The 24,521-nt window shown below is 42.4% G+C and overlaps 1 protein-coding gene across 2 annotated transcripts in view; it reads left to right on the plus strand.

Annotated features, from left to right (window-relative positions):
* LOC127448341 (integral membrane protein GPR155-like) overlaps positions 1-24,521 on the plus strand; it is a 51,334-nt gene that overhangs the window by 15,402 nt on the left and 11,411 nt on the right. The window contains exons 6-14 of one of the 2 annotated variants that reach the window (XM_051710788.1): positions 4,845-4,956; positions 6,037-6,140; positions 11,094-11,177; positions 11,774-11,894; positions 12,315-12,399; positions 13,179-13,269; positions 14,360-14,561; positions 14,668-14,751; positions 24,367-24,506. In XM_051710788.1, coding sequence (XP_051566748.1) covers positions 4,845-4,956; positions 6,037-6,140; positions 11,094-11,177; positions 11,774-11,894; positions 12,315-12,399; positions 13,179-13,269; positions 14,360-14,561; positions 14,668-14,751; positions 24,367-24,506 — 1,023 coding nt within the window. The remainder of the gene's footprint in view (positions 1-4,844; positions 4,957-6,036; positions 6,141-11,093; positions 11,178-11,773; positions 11,895-12,314; positions 12,400-13,178; positions 13,270-14,359; positions 14,562-14,667; positions 14,752-24,366; positions 24,507-24,521) is intronic. The other variant, XM_051710789.1, reaches the window with a different exon arrangement.

Here is a 24,521-nt window from a genome sequence, read left to right on the forward strand (position 1 = left end):
AGAACTAAGACTCATTCTGTTTCAAGGTCTTTAATTAATGATCAGATAAACCATATTCACAAAATAGCAAGTCCTTACATGCCTTATTACGTTTTACAAAACTGTTTAACAAATCAACTTTTCCATTAAGGGGCAATATTTGATTTCCAGTGGCAGTTTTTACCATTACAAAGGGAATTTTTTTCTAACATTATAAAATGACTCTGTCATCCTTTTATGTCAAATACTTTAATTCAAACAATTACATTTTAAAATGGCATGTTTCTATAATTACAAAATTGCATGATCTCTACATTGCATAATGGCCATTTTTTTCTCATTTACATACTTCAAAATATTTTGGCTACTAAATAAACATAACTAATGCACCGACACAGAGGAGAAGACAGCATTTTCCAGATTTGGCATAAGGAGCTTTCTGCAACTCAGCTACTCCTTCATGCCAATTTAATAAAAGAATGCAAAAATAAATATTTAACAATGAACATACAGTATAGTCAGTGTAATGTCTGCAGAGTGACCAGACGAGAGTAATCGGATGTAAATGTAGGTTTTTATTATAAAGTACTCCAAATAAACACTAAAAGCACTGGGAACAATAGAACACTAGAAAACAAACACTACAACCCTGAACAGACAAGAACTGACAAAGACACAGAGCACATGAGGGCAATATATACACAAAAACACACAATGGTAACAAGACACAGCTGGGATCAATCAAGGGGAGCACAGAGAACAGAGATAAGACAAGAACCAAAACCTCAAACTAAGTAATAATACTTCAAAATATGAGTTCACGCATAACTAAAATGTACCAAACCTCCTACTGACCTCTGGTGGCCGCTAGAGGAAAGTCCCATAGCCCCCCTTGAATGGCATTCGGCCCATGACCAAGGCTCATCTGTTCCTTTCTTTGGAGGTCCCAGCTTCAGGGGTACCTACCTCGGTGGTTTCAGTGGTCTTAACCTCGGTGGTCCCAGCTTTGGTGGTCCTGGTGGTTTCACCCTCTGAATTAGGTGTGAACTCTCTTTGGTGGAATTTATCGATTACGCTTTGAGACTCACTCTCTCCTCATACACAGTGGGGTACACCAGTACGCTCTCTCGCTGGAGATGGTGGGCTCGAAGAGGAGGAAAAGCCCCCATCTCCGGTGGTCCCGGAGATTTCTCTGAGCCCCAAGCTGCCTTGACCTCTGCGTCCCCAGCTTCTTGACCACTGAGCTCTCTACTTCCTTAACAGCCTTGACTACTGAGCTCTCTATGTCCCCAGCTGCCTTGACCTCTGTGTCCCTAGATGCCTCGACTACTGAGCCTTTTGCGTCCCCAGCTGCCTCGAACTCTGGTGTCCCCAGCTGCCTTGACCACTGAACCCTCTGCGTCCCCAGCAGCTCAGCCCTCTGAGTCTCCCCCTCCTGCGGCTCTGCCCTCGGAGTCTCTGGGCCCTCTGCCTGCTTCATCTTGGTCTTGAGACCCTCCGCTTGCTCCGCCGTAGTCTCGTGGTCCGCCTGCTACGCCCTGCTTTCCTGTCCACCTTGGTCTCTGGGCCCTTTACCAGCTTCGCCCTGGTCCAGGCACACTCCTGATTCCCCAGATATTTTTTGGTTCTTATTTTGGGTGTCAGGTGCCACCCTTAAAGGGAGGGATCTGTAACATGTTCTGTAGTGTCTTTGGTAGGGATGGGACGATATGGTTATCTAATTTGTATTTGGTTCGATATACGATATGAGGTTCACGATTCGATATAATCTCGATTCGATATAATCACATTTAAATGAAAAAATATAAAAAAATATATATATATTTTCTGAAAAAATGTATAAGCAAAATGCTCATATTTTCTCATCAAAATAAAGTTTTTTAATACACAATATAAATGCTCACAGCTTAAATCAGCCTGGCTAAATTCTGCAGAACAAGCAATAGAACTGAACAAAACCTGTCCTGAAATTTGTGTCGTCATTATTATGATCTAAATTGTACTTCGTAAAAACACACACATTCTACATTCTATTAATATTAATTATTATATCATGAAATGGTGTATATGTAATAATGATATGAGATATCACTGTTTGAAATAATGTGTACAATTTACAAGTAAAAACATTGAGTTTACATTCTTTTGTATAAGAAATGCTAAAAAGGTATTGTCACTTTAAGAGTTTCAACGTGCATTTCACATGGTTCCGGTTCAGCAAACATCAACAAAAATTTCTTAAGCGCATCCATGCTGCGTGAGATTAAAATTAATTTTTCGTTTCACTTTTTTATCTGACTGTAAAGAACAGAAAGGATATTCAATGAGAGTACGGGATCTCATCTTTGATGGATACACATTACACGGAGGAAACAATCCGCTTTAATCTCGAGCACTTTCGCGTGATACAGTTTTGTGAATGAATCTACACATTCATTGTGTTTATTCTGCCTATTGGCTGGAGTTTGTTTTATAGATTATTTTCTGTTATGTAATTCTGTCTCACAAAATTTGTATGGAAGCACCGGACTTGAGCAATCCGATGGCAAAGATGTCGCGGGGACTCTCATAATCGTACCTTGACTTTTTGAGTTTAGAATGATGGACACTGGTTGGCACTGTTATGTGCAGGGTTAATGCACACGTTTTTCTTTTTTCTGTTTGTTTGGTTCGGGGGGAAGTTCGGGGTTTGACTATTGCACTAATAGTCTTTATAATTTTATTTTTGACACACAGTCTATTTTTTCTAATATGTCAATGTCAAATGTTAATATGAGTGGATTATCTCTCTCCACATGGAATGTGAATGGGCTGGGGCACCCCATAAAAAGAAGGAAGGTTATTTCTTTTCTTAAACATAAGAAATATGATATAGAGTTTCTTCAAGAAACGCATCTTTCCCTGCAGGAAGCTGAACATTTTGGGAAGATATGGGGTGGACATGTTTTCTTTAGTGCTGGCTCAAGTAAGAGCAGGGGAGTCATTACATTGATAAATAAGCATCTACAATTAAAATGTCTCAAACAGATTAAAGATAAATTAGGAAGAGTCATTATTGTTTTAGTAGAAACTCAGGGGCAAAGGTTGATTTTTGGCTAATATTTACACACCTAACGCTGATGATCAGGGCTTTTTTTTTATAGATCTTGAAGGGATGTTGCAAGCTGCTGGCACCACTCATGATATAATATTGGGAGGAGACTTTAATCTTTTGATGGATTCAGTCCTTGATCATAGTGAAGCAAAAGTGTGCAAGCCCCCTAGAGTAACACTGACACTTCACAGTATGTGTAGAAATCTTGGTCTTACAGATATTTGGAGACTTTTGAGCTCATCCGGTAGGGACTATAATTTTTTTTTTTTTCCATCAGTCTATACGATTTATTCTAGAATAGAGGGGTTTTTTTTATATCTAATTCCCTCATTTCATCTGTTGTTGGTTGCTTAATTGGAAACATCTTAGGCTCAGATCACGCCCTGGTGAGTTTAGCGATGTTGCCACATATGGAGAAAAATAAATCATATAGTTGGCGCTTTAATGCATCCCTTTTGCAAAATCCTGATTTCCAACAAATGTTAAAGGCTGAAATCAATGTTTATATGGAGATCAACTGGTCCTCAGTATCCTCTGTAGGCGTGGCTTGGGAGGCACTTAAGGTGGTTGTTAGGGGTCGGATCATACAGTATGCATCATTCATCAAAAAATCCAAAGCACGAGAACTCGTGGAGTTGGAAGGGAATATTAAAAGTACCGAGACAGAACTGAAGCGCAGAATGTCATCTGATGGCCTCGGAGAATTGACCTGTGTGGCAGCGGGGGCATGGTCGAGCGTCCGTCGGGAGAGAGAGAGCGGTAAGGGTGCATGCACCTGAGCCAAATTATGACTAACACCTGTCTCTAATTGTAGTGAGATTGGGGAGAGCGGCATAAAAGGACCATGTTAGCTCCAGATCGAGAGAGAGAGACTGGGTCGAGAGCCTTTCTGTGAAGCTGATGTGGTAGTGTAAAGCTGTAAACCAGAGAAGTGGTAAATTAAAAGTTCCCTACCTGTGTTTGAAGAATCCAGATCCCATTGTCCTTCCTTGTTACACTGGTGCCGAAACCCGGGATCTGATTTGAAGACTGCATGCCCCATGGAGTTCTTCCCGCTGTCCGACATCATCAAGTCCCTCGCCAACCTACATCACACCCACCAACAGTCTCTTCTTGAACTCCGCCAGGATCAAGAACGGCGCTTCCATGAGGTCCTTGGAGTTCAGGTAGAGGACCGGCAGGTCATTTGGAGCCTCCTCACACAGAGAAAGCCCCGACAGCGACCCCGGGCAGCAGCCCCCTGCCCCCGCCCATGCTGTTGAAGATGGGGGGGTGGGGTGGAGATGACCCTGAAACCTTCCTGAACATGTTCAAGCGTACCGCTGAAATCTGGGGCTGGCTGCATGCTCAGTGGGCGGCCCGGCTCATCCCTCTGGTGTCCAGGGAAGCCCAGCTTGCAGCACAACAACTGCTGGCAGCTAATCTCCTGGTCTACGGCGACCTGAAGAAGACCATCCTGCAGCGGGTCGGCCGAAGCCCAGAGCAATACCGTCAACTGTTCCACTCGACGGAGATGGAAGAGGCCGGTCATCCGTTTGCCTTTTCTCAGCGGCTCTGTGATGACAGCCGGAAATGGCTGCGGGCGGGGGACCGTGACGTCGAGAGAGTGGTCAACCAAATGGTGCTGGAGCAGCTGATCCGCCGGCTTCCAGAAGGGACGGCGGAGTGCCATCGTGGGGCGTCGCTGGAGGAAACGGCCCAGCTGGCGGAGGACCATATGGCGGTGTCTCTCGTCTCTTTCCACTCCCCTCTCACTCTATCCTCTCTCCAGGCCCTGTTCCTGCACCCCGGAGGCAGGAAACCCACCGCCGAAGCCGGCTCCTCGCTTGCGCTGGTTAATCCCTTTCCCAGCGACTTCAGGGTCTACTTGCTCTCCCCCTCAGGTGGGTGTACCCGCCCCCACAAGTACGAGTGCAGCGCCTGGGCTGGCCTGCTGGCGTTGCGGGAATCCGGAACACTTCCGGGATCAGTGTCCTGTGATGGAGCTGGGAACTGTAGTCCGGATCCCCGACACACCACAGGCTGCCCCGATCGGGCTGTAGGGTACAGGATACTGGTAAGAATCAAGGGGAGTACACAGCAAGCCTTGATGGACACAGGTTGTAACCAGACCACTATCCACCAATGCTTGGTTCAACATGAGGCTTTGGGCACAACTAAAAGGGTGAGGGTGAAATGTGTACATGGGGATATTCACAACTACCCTGTGGTGACCCTTGTTATTAAATTTTGGGGAACAAAGCATAGAGTGGAGGCTGCGGTTAGTTCCCGCCTCACCCATCCACTGATTTTGGGGACTAATTGGCCTGAATTCAGAAATGTATTAAAGGGAATATGTGCTGATGGGTCCTGCACAAAAGCGATGGATGTGAAATGTGTGACACTCTGGCAGGGGAGGCGGAGCTGGGGCTGTCTTCGATCGCTCCACATCAGGATGATAGCGCTGCAGCCCCTCTCATCCTCAGGATTTCCCGAAGGGGATTTCCCTTTGGAGCAGTCGCGAGACGAAACCCTCAAGCATGCCTTTGACCAAGTGAGAGTGATCGATGGTCAACAATTCCGGCCGAATGTCGCACTTTCTTATCCTTATTTTGCAATTATAAATGAGCGGTTTTATAGAGTGATGCAGGACGCTCAAAGGAAGATACAACCCAGCTCTTAATACCGTTGAGCCGTCGGTAAATGGTGTTCCAGGCGGCTCATTATAATCCCATGGCGGGTCATCTAGGGGAAAGAAAAACACTGAACCGCATATTAGCCCATTTTCATTGGCCGGGCATTGGCGGCGATGTCCACAGGTGGTGTGTGGCATGCCGCGAATGCCAGGTGGTGAATCCACTGGCCCCCCCAAAAGCGCCATTGTGCCCCCTTCCGCTGATCGAGGTCCCCTTCGAGAGAATTGGAATGGACCTCTTCGGGCCATTAGAGCAGCGCCTAATTTCTCTCTCCCTTTTGTATTACAGATGGACACTTCAGACAGAGGATTGGAGGCCGTACTCTCGCAGGTGGTGGAGGAGCGCCCGGTGCTGTACATCAGCCGCAAGCTCTCCTTGAAGGAAACAATGTAGTGAGTAGGGAGTGTCTGGCCATCAAGTGGGCCGTCCTCACTCTCTGTTACTACCTGCTGGGGCGGGCCTTTTCTCTCTGCTCAGATCACGCGCCACTCCAGTGGCTCCACCGCATGAAGGATACCAACGTGTAGATCACCCGGTGGTATCTGGCACTCCAGCCCTTTTAAATTCAAGGTGGTCCACAGACCGGGAGCGTAGATGGCTGTCGCCGACTTCCTGTCCAGAAATGGGGGGGAGTGGTATGATTCGGGCGGTGGGGATATGTGGCAGCGGGGGCATGGTTGAGCGTCCATCGGGAGAGAGCGAGCGGTAAGGGTGCATACACCTGAGCCAAATTATGACTAACACCTGTCTCTAATTGTAGTGAGATAGGGGAGAGCGGCATTAAAGGACCATGTCAGCACCAGATCAAGAGAGAGAGATTGGGTTGAGAGCCTTACTGTGAAGCTGATGTGGTAGTGTAAAGCTGATGAGTTAATGTGAAGCTGATGTGTTATTGTGAAGCTGTAAACCAGAGAAGTGGTCAATTAAAAGTTCCCTACCTGTGTTTGAAGAATCCAGTTCCCGGTGTCCGTCCTTGTTACAACCCGATTGAAATACATATTTAATACTATTTTGTCACGGAAGATGGAGTTTTGGTTATTTTGGCAAGACTCAATATTTTGAGTCGGGACAAAGCAGGGAAGCTTTTATCTAGATATATAAAGCAGAGAGAATCTTTTTTTACCATTCCCTCAGTGAAATCTGCTGGTGGTGAAATATTTACCTTGGCCATTGATATTAATAATGCCTTTAAAGAACTCTATCTTGATCTTTATAGTTCCACGTCTTCGTCTACTGATGATTTTAGAAACTTTGTGGAACCATTAGATATTCCTAAACTGACAACTGAGCAAAAAAAATCTCTTGATCCTGAGATAACCTTGGAGGAGCTTGACGAGGTAATTAAGGCCCTGTCTACTGGCAAGGGTCTGGGGCTAGATGGTTTTGCCGCTGAATTTTTTAGATCTTATGCTACAGAACTGGCTCCACTTTTGTTAGAAGTTTATACAGAATCATTAAAGAATGCAAAGCTTCCGCCAACCATGACACAAACCTGGAACAGCCTGATTCTTAAAAAGGACAAAGATCTAAGCGAGTGTAAGAGTTACCGTCCAATTTCCCTGATCCAGCTAGACGTTAACATTTTTTCAAAAATTCTGGCTAACCGATTAAGTAAAGTTATGACATCTCTTATACTATAGATCAGGTGGGGTTTATTCAGGCCGTAGCTCTTCTGAGCGTTTCATCAATATCGTGGTCGGTGGCGAATGATCAGACTCTGGTCGCTGCCATCTCACTTGATGCCGAAAAGGCATTTAATATTGTAGAATGGGATTATCTTTTTAGATTTTGGAAATGTACGGGTTCGGGAATACTTTTATTGAATGGATTAAGTTACTTTATAGACACCCGGTAGCGGCGGTACAAACAAATGGATTAATTTCAGATTATTTTACTCTGGATACTTTTCCCATTATTGTTCTGTCTTGCCCTGGAACCAGTAGCAGCCACGATAAGAAAGGAGGATGATTTTCCAGGGGTGATGGCGGGAGGTGTGGTGCATAAACTTTTGCTTTATGCAGATGATATTTTATTATTCGTCTCTGAGCCCATTAGATCTATGCCTTGTCTCCACAGGATTATAAATTCCTTCTCTAAATTCTCAGGTTAAAGAGTCAGTTGGTCTAAATCCAAAGCTTTGGCTCTGACAGCGTACTGCCCAGTAACTGATTTTCAGCCGGGCACAATCCAGTGGCCCAAACAAGGCAGTAAGTATTTGGGTATTTTATTCCCAGCTAATTTGTGTGATTTAGTTAATTTTGACCCCTTAATAAAAAGGTTTTCGAGCGATGTGGGCTTCATTACATTTATCTATGATTGGGAATGTTAATGCTATTAAAATTAATTGTATTCCAAAATTCAACTACCTGCTACAAGCTCTCCTTGTAAGATGCCCCTCTCTTATTTCAAGCAATTTGATAGCATAGCGAAGTCCTTTATTTGGAATGGTAAACATCCCAGATTACATTTCAACAAGTTACATAAGCCGATTGACAAAGGTGGGCTAGGCCTACCCAAGATTGTGTTTTATTATTATGCATTCGGTCTCAGACATTTGGTTCATTGGTCGCTTCCACCTGAGAGAGCCCCTCCCTGGTTTTGTATTGAACAGAAAGTCCTTGCTCCTATTTCGCTATTGCAGAGCCTTTCTATCAATCTAACCAGAGAAGTTACACCCCGTTATCTCGCATTTGCACATGGTTTGGACAAAAGTGTCCAGATTGTTTAATTCTGACATTTATTTAAATGTTGCCTCAAGCATACGGCTGAACCCTAAATTACATATTAATAAGTCCCCTTTCTGTTGGTCAGTGTGGATTGTGAGGGGGGTTACTACACTCTGTGATCTATATGAGAGTGGAGTGTTGAGATCTTTTGAGAATTTGGTTCATCATTTTGGGATTCCCAGATCTCAGTTTTATAGGTATTTACAGCTGCGCCACCTGCTCTGTATTGTTTCTGGGAGTAGCATACACCCGCTAAAGTGGCAGATACTCTGGGAGAGGTGATTACTGCTTTTGGAAAAGGGCATGAGGCATCAGTGAATTACCCCCTGCTAATTCAGAGTCTGGGGGACGGAGCTTTAACTTCTATCAAGAGATTATGGGAGAAAGATTTGAACTTGGTATTGGAGGAAGGAGCGTGGACAAGGATTCTAAAAAATGTCAATTACATAAGGGTGCGCCTTATGTAATTTAAGATTTTACATAGATTTTATTGGACCCCCTCTAGATTATATAGGCTTGGTCTTAAAGACACACCCACCTGCTGGCGTTGCCAATCAGAAGTTGGAGACACAACTCATGTCTTTTGGGGGTGTGTTAAGATTCAAGATTTTTGGTTGAAGGTTCAGAGTTTTTTGTGTGATGTTTTGGGCACTTAAATTTTACTTTGCCCCAGACTTTGTATTTTGGGCGATGAGGCATCATAAATTTGGGGGACAGATATATAAAAAATTGGGTTCTGACTAGTGTTATGATTGGCAGACAAGTTATTTTAAGGGGTTGGAAGTCGGATGGAGCACCATCATTTCCGGAGTGGTGTGCGGAGATGGGGAGGGTGGCAGCTTTTGAAGAAGGGTTATCTAGAGGATTGGGAAATTTGGGCTTGTGGGAAAGTGGGACAAATATCTGGCATTTTTGAAAGGCTCTCGGGGAGGGACAGTGGAGAGAGAGGTGTAGTTATGTGTGTGATTATTTTATTTCAATTTTTTTATTTATTTTTTATTTTTTTCATTTGTTTATGTGTATCTATAATCATGTGGGACCACTGGAGTGTTCTTGTGGGTGGGTTTGGGGATTGTGGGGGGTGGGGGTGGTAAAGTATTGATTCTGTTTGTATATGTTTTGCTTTTATTTGTTTAATATGAATATGAATCCAAAAATGTTAATTAAAAAAAAAATGTTTTTCAGATAAGTTGAAGCTCTCGTGATATACTTTTTGAAGAGGCTCGACTGGTCTTGGGTAAAAGTCCGATTCCACACTTTTTCGTGTCCATGGCAAGACCAAGGCTATAAAAATATGGTCTCGAGACCCAGTCTGATCTTCTCTCATCATTTACTCACCCTCATGTCATCCTAGATGTGTTTGACTTACTTTCTTCAGCAGAACACAATTGAAGATTTTTATGAGAATATTTCGGCTCTGTAGGTCCATACAATGCAAGTGAATGGTGACCAGAATTCAGAAGGTCTGAAGTGATATGATAGCTGTGGGTGAGAAACAGATCAATATTTAAGTCCTTTTTTTTTTTACTATCAATCTCCACCTTTGACCAGCCCCAACCAGTAGGTGGCTGAATTTGAAAGTGAAATTCACTTCCACACCATAATGTAGAAGTGAAAGTGGAGATTTATAGTAAAAAAGGACTTGTATGTTGTTCCGTTTCTCACCGACGCTGATCATATCGTTCAGAATATATGGAATAAACCACTTGAGTCATATAGATTACTTTTTAGGCTGTTTTTATGTCCTTTGTGGACCTTCTGAGTTCTGGTCACCATTCACTTGCATTGTATGAACCTACAGAGCTGAAATATTCTTCTAAAAATCTTTGTGTTCTGCTAAAGAAAGTCATACACATCTGGGATGGCATGAGGGTGAGTAAATGATGAGAGAATTTTCATTTTGGGGTGAACTATCACCTGAAGACATTTACATAATTTGACTTTGAAAACTGATTGATCGTAATAACTCATGTTTAATGATGGAGGTTTGTAAAGATTTCAAAGTTTATAATACACTATCTAAAACTAAAACTAAAAATAATTCATGGTCATTTTTATGGTATTTTAGTTGAGTCAAGGCAACACTCTGAATACATTTTATAGAATTATAATGGATATGACAAGTTAGTATTGGCGGACTAGATATGCTTACGCCGCTGCTACTGCAGAGCAAGTAGGAAGATTTGCTGGAACATACAGTCATGCTGTGTTGAACACAATTATACACACAAACCCCGTGGAGCAGATATTGGTTAGTGGTGCTGGGGAGGAGGAGGGTTTCACTGAGAAAACTCTTGTAGTGTTCTGTGTTGAGACCAGCTTACCAGCAGACAACGGAGGCAAATTAAATTCTAGACATAGAGTATGCTAGTTGATTAGACCATTAAGTACACAACTAGTTGATTGGCATGTCAAGATTACATGTTCAAAGGATGTGTAAGGTTGTACCATGTTGAGTTTCATGACTGAAATAAAAGTCATTTATTTTGGTATGTTAAGTTTTTATTTTTATTTCAGTTACTAACAAGCTTACATTTATTTTTCATTTTTGCTGATGATAATAACAATGGTGTTTGAAACAGTCTCTGAAATGCTATGTTGTTCTTCCTGTCTCTGCAGGTGTGGAGTGTTGCAGTCATGCTACTGAGCAGGAAGTTTTTCCGAATTCCACATATTTTCACTATAAACTTGTTTGTGGCACAGGTGAGTTTACAGAGAACCTATCGGGGTTTGGGACATTTTGCTTGTCCATTAAACCTTAAGTGCATGGGTGATTCGCCAAAAAATATTACATGCTCGGGTCTTTAGAGACCATCACATACATATCTATTACAAATGGATTTTCAAGGGGGGCCTGGGTAGCTCAGCGAGTATTGACGCCGACTACCATCCCTGGAGTCGCGAGTTCGAATCCAGGGTGCGCTGAGTGACTCCAGCCAGATCTCCTAAGCAACCAAATGGGCCCGGTTGCTAGGGAGGGTAGAGTCACATGGGGTAACCTCCTCGTGGTCGCTATAATGTGTGGTTCTCGCTCTCGGTGGGGCGCGTGGTGAGTTGTGCTTGGATGCTGCGGAGAATAGCTAATCCTTGAGTAATCATGCTAAATTGCTAATTTGGTAATTGAAAATCATTTACCATTATATCAAACACAGTTGACATAGACTTTCACTGTAAAACATTATTGGAAACAAGATTTCTTTTTTTTTTTTTTTTTTTTTTTTTTTTTAAATTTCAAAATGGAAATGAAAATGCAGTGATATTTGTCCCACTACACAGTCTCTGTGTTGCTGTGTTTGCAGTTATTGGCCTGTGTGGGAATGATAGTGTGGAACTTTGTGGCAGAGCAGGACAACTTCTTGGGTCAGGTTTTGACCTTTACCCTACTGTATGGCTCACTCTACAGCACATATATTTGGCCTGGTGAGTCATCAGAGCGTGCCCTTACAAAATCACTAAACATCACCTGTCCCACATCATGATGTCACAACCACTGAACACTACCTGGCTCTACACAGCATTAAAAACACTAAACACTACCTGTCCCACAGAACATCACTAACACAAACTCAGATGTAAAGCTCAAGTTTGTCATTTCTGCACCACTGGCTTCACCAAATGGAATTGCAATAAATAAATAAATAAAAAATTACTCCACCCATCAACCATTGTTTGATAACATAATAAATGTATAATAGCCCCTTTTTAAATCACACTCAAAAAATATCAGCGATTGAAGCAAAACTTTTCTTGGGTACAGGAATTTCTACTAAAGAAAATGTCTCAAGAAAAAAGCAAGTTTCAAAATGTGACCAATGATTGTCTGTATATTGTGTTGTGAAGGTCTGATCGCTCTGTCTCTGCTCCTGCTGAGAAGGAATGAAGAGGTGAAGGTCAGGTCAGGGCTCATTCTGATTACTGGCTGGGGGTGAGTGTCACAATCATAGTGTGTTAAAGGGATAGGTCACCCAAAAATGAAAATTCTCATCATTTACTCACCCTCATGCCATCCCAGTGTATTACTTTCTTTGTTCTGCAGAACACAAATGAAGATTTTTAGAAGAATATCTCAGCTCTTTTGGTCCATACAATGCAAGTCTACAGGGTCCAAAACTTTGAAGTTCCAAAAAGTACATAAGGCAGCATAAAAGTAATCTATTAGATTCCAGTGTTTAAATCCGTCTTCAGAAGTGATAAAATAGGTGTGTGTGTGTGAGAAATAGATATTCAAGTCATTTTTTACTCTACATCTCCACTTTCACTTTTTCTTCCACATTCTTCTTTTGTTTTTAGCGAACAATCTGGATCTGTTTCTCACCCACTCCTATCATATCACTTCAGAAAACATGGATTTAACTACTGTATGGATTACTTTTATGATGTCTTTATGTGATTTTTGGAGCTACAAAGTTCTGGCCACCATTCACTTGCATTGTATGGACCTACTGAGCTGAAATATTCTTCTAAAAATATTTGTTTGTGTTGTGCAGAAGAAAGTAAGTCATACACATCCGGAATGGCATGAGGGTGAGTAAAAGATGAATTTTCATTTTTGGGTGAACTAACCCTGCTGAATAATGCATGTTGATTGATACTGCTCCTTCTGCAATACAGTAACAGATTTAGGATCTTTTTAACTTAAAGAGAGGAGTGTCTGGTGTTTTTTCTCTCTCTCTCTCTCTCTCTCTCTCTCTCTCTCTCCTGCAGTATTCCTGTGCTGGCCTTGAGTGTCCTTCTCCTGTCAGGGGAAAGAATGCCAGACACTATCGACTCTGCATTCTTTTACGGATGGACACAGGTACAGGACAAAAAAAGAAGCAAAAGCTTTATTTACACTGCACTCAATTCTGATTTGCTTTTTTAAATCTGATCTTTAGGACTGACTGTCAGCACTGTTGTTTTGTAACTGTAGTCAATATCTGCTTGCTCTAGTAACAGACACTGCTGCATGCCATGTATAATGTTGAATACATGTTATGTCTTGGGATACGCAAAACTACATTTTCAAAATTTTCCAGTCTGAGTGAATAGGGGGTCTTGGGGAAGCCTGGTTTAATTAGGTTGATTTAGAGTCATATCCACCGCACATGGATCAGATGCATGTCTTCAGGGGTGTTCACATAGGATGTGTTGTTGTAGTTTTTAAAGTTAATTTATAGAATGTAAAAAAAACGTATTCTTTCCTTACTATGACGGGCACAGACATAGACTGCAATTGTCCAAAATGAACAAAATCCCAGAAGCAGTTTACTGTGCAACCAAAATCCCAATAATGACCAGAAAAAATTAAGATTTGATGCATAATTCAGGACTTTTAACTATAAACATGCTCAGAATTCACTTATTTTGGGACTGTTATTTTGGAGTGACAAAGACTTGGCACTGTTAAAATGCTCTATGTTTAAGTATTTACCAAATGAAGGTTTTTATAGCCTACATTCACCAGATTTAAACTATCGGCACCGATTAATTGGTAAAACTGAGATATTGGTCTACCTCTAGGCTGCTGTCACACACAACCGATGTTATCACTTCAGAAGACATGGATTAAACCACTGGAGCCTTATTGATTACATTTGTGCTGCCTTTGTCTTTTTTTTGAGCTTGAAAGTGTTGGATCCCATTGATTGTATTGAATGGATATAAACATTTATATAATACATCAATGAAATATCTTTGTGTTCTGCAGTGACATTGTGTGTAAATTATGAGAGAGTTATCATTTTTGGGTGAACTATTCCTTTAAATCTGTACTATAACATATAAAACATTAACTGGGTCTAAAAATAGATGAACCATAAGTTTACTGTCAGTAATTTTGTAAAGTTCTGTAAAGGTCCTGAATCACTGATGCTGTGCTTTGTGAATGTGTTTGTTGTGTGTTGCAGGTGATGTGCACATGTGTGGTGTTGTTTGTGAGTATCGTGGTGTGCGGGGTCTCTCTCACTTTACTCAGCAGAGGCACACGGGACTATCACACACTTAAACACAGATCATTATCTGGCAGTGAGGAGGATCTGAGACCGTCCTATGACACAAACAGACAGACTACTGTTGAGCAGCCCTCCACCGCAGGCAGCATCAGTGCAGGTGACACTTTATGTATTTCTCTGGCTCTGTCTGGAATTGAAAGATATTGATTGTGAATGTTTTGAGAGAGGTTGATTAATGTGTGTGTGTGTGTGTATGTGTTTAGAGTGTCAGATGTGTGAGTGTGATCTTGTGCAGCCCATGCCTGACATGATCACCAGCCCCAGAGAGGAAACATCCATACAAGCAGGTACAAACTGACTCGAGATATAAGAAATGACTTGATTGATCATAGGAGGAACATTCAGATATTATTACGTACATGGAACAAGAAATTAGTCAGAGTTATACTCCTGATAGCATTTGGAAGGATGGATGTGTGAATATTGTAGACCATGGCAGGAGCAGCCTGTTACTAAATTAAAGGTTTTCAAACATTTTAAAGCAAAGGATCAAATATTTAATGGATAAAAGACCCATTTAGACTTTATGAGAAAAATAGCAAACATGAGATTATAAAGACAACATGTTGTGTGCAAAATTGTCATTGAACATTGTACTAAATCAGTTTTTCATGAAAAGAAAATACAATGAAAACTGAATGGAAAGTTATAGTCTTCACTGAAAAATGATCTGAATGAATGAACTTTTTGTCAATAGCCCTACATTGTTCTGTTATTTTGTGTATACTTCGTATTACATAAATATATAAAACATTTTAATTATGCCTATATACTTTCAAAACATCCCAAAAAAATAATGAGAGTAAATTAAAAGTGAGACTGCTGCAGGAGCAACCCCTGGACATGAAAACATTACACATGTTGTCAGCCACTGACAGTGACCTATGAGACATGAAGTTTTCTTTCTGCAGGGGTGCTTGACGGCTCAGAAAACCAAATCTGCATTTAAATCTCAGAACGTCTTATATCTCATTAGGGACATTTTTACAATGTACAGTTATTTTTAATAAAAACGTATAATTATAAGAATTTATATATAATCTATATATTTATCTATAAAAGCATTTTTTAAAATAATAAACAACAGTGATTTACCCATCCTTGTGATTTTCCCATACAATGACGTAACTCACTGGTTAACCACCATAGTAAGATGCATCGTTGGAGAAATTAACTAGCTAGTCAGGGTTTGTGGTTGTCAGTGAGGGGTTATACCTCTGATGGGGGAGCAGTCATACTCCTAAGAGAAACTCACCCACATTGGTTTCCACTTGACACCCAGCTCTCACCTGTGGCTCCAAGTAGCTGTCAGCATGCAACAGTGGCCAGACCTCGGAAACCGTCTCGACTAGTGGGCTAAACCAGGTGAGGGTAGCCGACGAGTCTGAGACCATTGGTGAGTTAGGGCCTGTGTACCCATTGCGTGCGAAGACTGGATCCGGCTGACTGAGCGGAGGAAACCTTACTGGTTCAACAGTCAGGAAGGAGGTGACAGCAAGCGTTGTGGAACGCTCAGAGCATGACAAGACGCGTAGTCAAACACTGCGCCCTGCCCTATCTCCAGCTGTCTCTACTCTTCTCCTGCCATTGTATACAGATAGAAAATGGGAAGAGAGAGTGAGGCTGATATTGCGCAACTCTCCTTCACTTTAATCCAATTTACGTGCAATTCTCGACATCATATCAAGTCCTGTGGCACTGGATGAGCGATGAAGCAACAGGTGTGGATACACTGGGAGCTGTAGCCATGGACCTGCACACAGGTGGCTCAGGCATAATGGTTGTTCCTCACTGACCGAAAAGCAATGGAGCTTTGTGTCTTCCAGAGCGACTGAGCAGCCCTATTCAGCAGTACTTGTCTCCAGAGTGCTCACACGCTACAACATTGACATTGCAGCCCTTAGCGAGACTCGCCTCGCTAATGAGGCGGAGGATATACATTCTTCTGGAGTGGCCACAGCAGTGATGAGCATCGTAAATCTGGAGTTGGCTTCACCATCAAGAATCATCTTGTTCAGAAACTTGTCAGCCAACCCAAGGGTGTGAATGACCGTCTCATGACAATGCAGCTCCCGCTTCAAAAAGGAAGACAAGCTACTCTGATCAGCACATACGCTCCCACAATGACCAACCCAGTGGATGTGAAGGATAAATTCTACGAAGAACTAGATGCCCTGCTATCATCAGTGCACCGCACAGACAAGCTGATCCTACTTGGCGACTTTAACACAAGAGCCGGATTTGATGCCACAGCCTGAGAAGGAGTCATAGGGAAAAATAGAGTAGGAAAGTGTAACAGCAATGGCTGGTTACTCCTGAAAACCTGTGCAGCACATGAACTTCTGATCACAAACATGGTCTTCCGCCTCCCAACTTGTAACAGGACTTCATGGATGCATCCCTGCTCCAAGCACTGGCATTTCATCGACTATGGGATAGACAAGATGTCAGGGTGACGAAGGCTGTGTGGCTCTGATTGTTGGATGGATCACAAGCTCATATTATTCAAAATAGAGCTCTGTATCATGCTGAAGAGACAACCACAAGGCTGTAAGGCCCTCAAAAGGATCAATGTGTTGAAGCTGAAGAACAGCTGCATCACTGTAAATCTAGCGGAAGACCTAGAGAATGAGCTTGCTGATCTTCGTCTGAGGATGACGCTGAGAAAGACTGGGAGCGATTCCGCAACACTGTCCATACAGTTGCATCGAAGGTATTGGGGCCCTCCACACGCAGGCGGCAAGACTGGTTTGACAAAAATGATGCAGAAATCCAGTGGCAAAGAAGGCCGTCTTCATCAGCGCTCTCAGAACAGTACAGAACCGACTGCGCAAAATGCAGGACTCGTGGCTGAGCACCAAAGCAGATGAAATATAGGCGTATGCGGACAGGAACTAATATAAGCAGCTATATGAAGCCCTCAAAACACTCTATGGTCCACAGTCTTCTGGGAGCTCTCCCCTCTTGAATTCAGATTGCACTATCCTCCTTACAGAGAAGACACAGATTTTCCAGAGATGGTCTGAACATTTTGAAACAGTTCTCAACTTCCCCTCAGTTATCATTGAGGAGGCCATCAACAAGATGCCCCAGGTTGCAGTCAGTGACTCCATGGATGCTCCACCAGAAGAGGACAAAGTGAAGAAAGTCATCAACCAGCTGTCAAGTGGTAAAGCCCCAGGGTCAGATGCCATACCAGCAGAGGTGTACAAAGTCAGTGGTCTCATGCTGCTATGGAAACTCACTGAGCTGTTTAAATTTAAAGACGCGTCCATCTTACACCTCTATAAGAGGAAGGGCAATCGCCAGGTATGCAACAATCACCGTGGAATCTCGCTGCCCTTGACAGTGGGGTAAGCTCTTGCACGGGTTCTGCTGATCACTCACCTGGAGCAAGGCTTACTGCCAGAATCACAGTGTGGCTTCCGCAAGGGATGTGGGACCATTAACATGAACTTTGCTGTGTGCCAGCTAGAGGAGAAATGTCAAGAGCAGAATCGTGAACTCTACACAACGTTTGTGGACCTCACGAAAATGTTTGACTCAGGGCCTGTGGAGGAACATGTCGAAATTGGGCTGTCCAGACAGATTCATACAAATGGTACATCAATTTCATGACAGTATGATGGCTTATGTCCTGGATGACAGTGAAACATCTGAGGCCATCCCAGTCACCAACGGTGTCAAGCAGGGGTGTGTTTTAGCACCCACTCTGTTCAGCATGATATTCTCTGCCACTCTGGTTGATGCCTTTCAGCACTGCACTGAAGGAGTAGGCCTGAAGTACAGAACTGACGGGAAACTATTCAATCTGAGGCGACTGTGTGCCATCACCAAGGTGAAGGAAAATGCTGCAAGACTTTCTCTTTGCCGATGATTGTGCTCTGAATGCTAGTACAGAGCCAGAAATGCAAGTCAGTATGGACAAGTTTTCATCTGCATGCAACAACTTCGGTCTCACCATTAACATCAAGAAGACTGAGGTCATGCACCAGCCAGCTCCCCACGCTCCGTACTCAGAACAGTCCATCACTGTAAATGGACAGAGACTTCAGGCAGTGGATCACTTCACGTACCTGAGCAGTACCCTTTCCTGAGCAGTGTCAATCGATGCTGAAGTAAAACTTAAGAATTGCTAAAGCCAGCTCTGCCTTCGGCCAATTGCGCTCCAACATCTGGGAATGTCAACGGATCAGCCTATCAGCGAAGCTGAAGGTCTACCAAGCAGTGATGCTTCCAACCCTGCTGTATGCCTGCGAGACTTGGACTCTACCAGAGTCATGCAGGACGGCTCAATCACTTCCACATGTTCTGTCTGTGAAAGCTTCTAGAAATCAGATGGCAGGACAAAGTGCATGATACTGAAGTCCTTACCAGAGCCAGTCTGCTGTCAGTTTACACACTGCTGATGAGAGGCCAGACATATTGCGAGAATGTCAGACGAGGGCATTCCTAAACAACTCTTCTACGGAGAACTCACCCAGGAAAAGCGCTCCCATGGAGGACAGAAGAAGTGGTTCAAGGACACGCTGAAGGCCTCTCTGAAGACTCTCGAGATCAACAAAGCCACATGGGAAACCCTCACACTGAACCACCCAGCATGGCGCAGCCTCATTCACACAGGCAGTAATATCTCTGAGGCAAGGCAAACTGCTAAGGCTGAAAGAAAGTGTGGGCTGTGCAAGTCCAGAGCTGCCCGCACATCATCAACAGTGCCTTCACATGTCTGCCCGATTGTGAGAGGACATTCCACACCCGAATCGGACTGATCAGCCATCTTCGGACGCACAGAGCCCAGTCATCGAATTAATGAAATGTCGAGGTCTTCATCGATAACGATGGACGAGCATCATCTACCTAGTAATGACTGTTTCCCGAAACTGTAGTAACCATGTCGCACATCCATCGTTTGAACCACATTGGTTCATCAACAAAGAGCTGTCATTAATGACGTTACGCAGGGGGTGGAATAATAACTTCCGCAAATATTCGATTATAAAAGCTCATATACACATACACCAGAAAGCTGTTTAGTGCGAGAAAGCTGCTGAAGACAGGAAAGCGGCATGCACGTTGTAATGCGACAGATACGTTGCGTTTCAATAGTGGGGTTTCACTCTACATCAGACTTCGGTGTTCCCCCCGATACACTTGAGCACATGCACACTCTTTAGAAACATATAAACGCCACTTACTATATGTTTTAACTTAAACACATAAAAGCCGAGTTCTCAGACAGAGAACTGTGTGTGATAAATCACTTTTCTTAACAGCTTTTAATCCCTTAAAAGGCTGCATTAACGTTTACATGATGTTTCAGAATGCCGCTTTCTGCAAACCACCGGAATAAGTCGTTTTCTTAAATGCATGTAAACATGGTCAAAGTGTTGACAGAATGAATGATATAGAAGCCTCAGCGATGTCAAATGACGTCCACACAGTAAACTAACAAGGAACTGTTCTTCTAACTACAGGTAAAGAGCTGTAATACCAACCACACAACTAGAAATTCTTCTGAAGCCATATGATAGTGTTGCGTGGAACAGACTGAAATTTAAGTGTTAATTAACCTTCACCGATTTGAAACTGGCGTGTTCGCGTTAACGTCTTTCTCTACATACGCGCAGCTGTGAGCGCATCTGACACCACATAAACGATTTGTTAAATTAAATTGCAAAAATAGATTGCTGTGGTCTGAAGGCCAGTGATAGACTGACGGTCAATGATATGGAAATCAAAATAAACAATACTTTGATCTATAAAGTAGGGCTGCAACTAACGATTATTTTAATAATCGATTAATCAAACTATTATTAGAACGATTATTTGACTATTCGGCGATTATTGCAACAATTAATCATTAGCTCTTGACCGATTATTCAGCTTGTGCCTCGGTTTAAAAGGTTGTATTAAATGTGTTTACTAACAATAAAGAGGACAAAATCATCTTTTAAAAATACCTCTAAATGACATTCAATGATTTAAAGGGAAAAAAATACTTTTAAGTTTAATTCAGTAAAGAAATGAACTGCAAAATATCCTATTGTTATCAAGTGTTTTTGTCTCGTTTTCCATTTAAAATTGTCTAAAAATCCTTAAAAGATGCATTCACCTGAGAAGCAGCATTTAAGATATTTAGACTTGCTTTAAGAGAATGTATCTTAAATATAAGTGTATTTTGTATTTGTGTATTTTTTCACTTGGTTATACTTCTGTGAGTGCAGTAAAGACAAAATATACTTATATTCAAGATCTATTCTCTAAAAACAAGTCTAAATATCTTAAATGCTGCTTCTCAGGTGAATGCATCTTTTTTTAAAGGATTCTTAGATTTTTTTTTTCCTTCCCCTTTTTCTCCCCAATTTGGAATGCCCAATTCCCAATGCGCTCTAAGTCCTCATGGTCACGTAGTGATTCGCCTCAATCCGGGTGGCGGAGGATGAATCCCAGTTGCCTCCACGTCTGAGACCATCAACCTGTGCATCTTATCACGTGGCTTGTTGAGCACTTCATGCCATCCACCGCGGCATCCACGCTCAACTCACCACGCGCCCCATCAAGAACGAACCACATTATAGCGACCACGAGGGGGTTACCCCATGTGACTCTACCCACCCTAGCAACCGGGCCAATTTGGTTGCTTAGGAGACCTGGCTGGAGTCACTCAGCACACCCTGGGATTCGAACTAGCAAACTAGCAAACTCCAGGGGTGGTAGCCAGGGTCTTTTACCACTGAGCTACCCAGGCCCCGAATTCTTAGATATTTTAAAATATTTGTATTTTTAATATTATATTCAACATTCTCAGATAACACTTTTTTCTTCTGCAGTATAGCTACTAAAGAAAATGTACATTGTTTTAAAGGAGTTTCAGAAAATAAGCCAAAACAAATCAAAAACATATTTTGTTGCAGTGTATAATGGGGTGAAGACTACCCTCTCTCACCTTTCTGTTCACTTCAATCCATCTTTAACTCACAAAAAAAAAAAAAAAACTCATTTTTTTAATTTATTTTTTTCTCCCCAATTTGGAATGCCCAATTCCCAAGGTGCTCTAAGTCTTCGTGGTGGCGTTGTGACTCGCCTCAATCCGGGTGGCAGAGGACGAATCTCAGTTGCCTCTGCGTCTGAGACCGTCAATCCGCACATCTTATCACGTGGCTTGTTGAGCGCGTTACCGTGGAGACACAGCGCATGTGGCGGCTTCACGCTATTCTCCGCGGCATCCACACACATCTCACCACGCGTCCCACTGAGAGTGAGAACCACATTATAGCGACCACGAGGAGGTTACTCCATGTGACTCTACCCTCCCTAGCAACCGGGCCAGTTTGGTTGCTTAGGAGACCTGGCTGGAGTCACTCAGCACGCCCTGGATTCGAACTCGCGACTCCCAGGGGTGGTAGTCAGCATCTTTACTCGCTGAGCTACCCAGGCCCCCACAAACTCTTAGTCTTAATAAAGCTGCGCATTAACATTTTCTTCACGTTAAGAAATGCTCAGTGACACATATTATGATTCGATAAGTCGTGAGCCATCACGTTATAATCTACAGTTGAAGTCAGAAGTTTACATACACCTTAGCCAAATAAATTAAAACTCAGTTTTTCACAAGTCCTGATATTTAATCATAGAAAACATTCCCTGTCTTAGGTCAGTTAGGATCACTATTTTAAGAATGTGAAATGTCAGGATAATTGTAGAGCGAATGATATATTTCAGCTTTTATTTCTTTCATCTCATTCCCAGTGGGTCAGAAGTTTACATACACTTTGTTGTAATTTGGTAGCATTTCCTTTAAATTGTTTAACTTGGGTCAAATGTTTTGGGTATTCTTTCACAAGCTTCTCATAATAAGTTGCTGGAATTTTGGCCCATTCCTCCAGACAGAACTGCTGTAATTGAGTCAGGTTTGTAGGCCTCCTTGCTTGCACACGCTTTTTCAGTTCTGGCCACAAATTTTCTATCGGATTGAGGTCAGGGCTTTGTGATGGCCACTCCAATACCTTGACTTTGTTGTCCTTAAGCCATTTTGCCACAACTTTGGAGCTATGATTGGGGTCATTGTCCATTTGGAAGACCCATTTGTGACCGAGCTTTAACTTCCTGGCTGAAGTTCAATATATCCACATAATTTTCCTTCCTCATGATGCCATCTATTTTGTGAAGTGCACCAGTCCCTTCTGCAGCAAAGCACCCACACAACATGATGCTGCCACCCCCATGCTTCACGGTTGGGATGGTGTTCTTCAGCTTGCAAGCCTCACCCTTTTTCCTCCAAACATAACGATGATCATTATGGCCAAACAGTTAAATTTTTGTTTCATCAGACCAGAGGACATTTCTCCAGAAAGTAAGATCTTTGTCCCCATGTGCACTTGCAAACTGTAGTCTGGCTTTTTTATGGTGGTTTTGGAGAAGTGGCTTCTTCCTTGCTGAGCAGCCTTTCAGGTTATGGCAATATAGGACTCATTTTAATGTGGATATAGATACTTGTCTACCTGTTTCCTCCAGCATCTTCACAAGGTCTTTTGCTGTAGTTCTGGGATTGATTTGCACTTTTCGCTCCAAACTACGTTCATCTCTAGGTGACAGAATGCACCTCCTTCCTGAGTAAATGTTTATACTTGCGTACTATTGTTTGTATAGATGAACATGGTACCTTCAGGCGTTTGGAAATTGCTCCCAAGGACGAACCAGACTTGTGGAGTTCTAAAAAAAAATGTCTGAGGTCTTGGCTGATTTCTTTTGATTTTCCCATGATGTCAAGCAGAGAGGCACTGAGTTTGATGGTAGGCCTTAAAATACATCCACAGGTACACCTCCAGTTCAGTACACCTCCTATCAGAAGTTAATTGTCTAAAGGCTTGACATCATTTTCTGGAATTTTCCAAGCTGTTTTAAGGCACAGTTAACTTAGTGAATGTAAACTTCTGACCCACCGGAATTGTGATTATAGTCAATTAAAAGTGAAGCAATCTGTCTGTAAACAGTTGTTGGAATTACTTGTTTAATTCACAAAGTAGATGTCCTAAATGCCTTGGCATAACTATAGTTTGCTAATATGTTTAGTCTAAGTGTATGTAAATTTCTGACTTCAACTGTAGTTGCATTAAGCGTGCGTGCTCGGGATGAGTGTCCCCGTGACAGAGTATGTCTCAGCCGGTTGCAGTTTCAATCTCTCCCCCTTAGATCGGGACATTCGTGCAACTCGTAGAAGAGGTGCTGACCACACAGAGAAATGCCAGTTTCCGAGTTTGTAGTTATTTACATGATCCGCTTCTGTATTATTTGAACTTTAATAAAGTTATAATGCATTACATATAACTGCATTTAAGATGTAACGTGGGAGCGTTTCCTTTAAAGAGCTCCGGATCCACTTATTCCACAAGGAGAGTGCTTCTGTATTTACTTATTTTGTATTTTTGCTCATACTTTGTGATCTATATCACCTGAGGCTGTGAAAGTGTAGCATGTATCTGGACTGTGAGCTGTGTAATTCTTCCTCTCCTCAGTCAGGCGTGAACTGCAGTGCTGCTCTCGCAAGTCATAATTAGAGTTAAATGTGATCTCATGTTGCGTTAAATTAGATCAAATGACTGTTCAACAACAAAGAATTTTGTCGACAATTTTTTATTGTTGACGTTGTCAATAACGTCGACTAATAGATTCATCCCTACTATAAAGCCCCTTCCTGCCTATTCAGTGCTCGTATCTCTAACAATAATGTAATGTCATTGAATTATCTTCATTTTTGGGCTTTTTTTTTCCTCCAGAAAATATAGATATACAGTATGTAATTAATTTGATTTATTGGCATGTCATGTAAATGATTCTATTCAAAAATTTTATCGATTGACAGCCTTTTTTGTCTGATGTAAAATATTGTTTGCCGTTCTCAGGTCAGTGTAGTCAACGATGTGCGTCCACACACTGTTTGCTGGTTGAAGAGGAGCAGAAGCAGACAGACGGACAGAACACAGACATACAGTCAACCAGACATGTGCTTGTGTGTCTGTTACTCAGCGTCAGTCTGCTCTCTGTGAGTACTGCATCA

Source organism: Myxocyprinus asiaticus, chromosome 11 (genome assembly GCF_019703515.2).
Source record: "Myxocyprinus asiaticus isolate MX2 ecotype Aquarium Trade chromosome 11, UBuf_Myxa_2, whole genome shotgun sequence".
NCBI lineage: Eukaryota > Metazoa > Chordata > Actinopteri > Cypriniformes > Catostomidae > Myxocyprinus > Myxocyprinus asiaticus.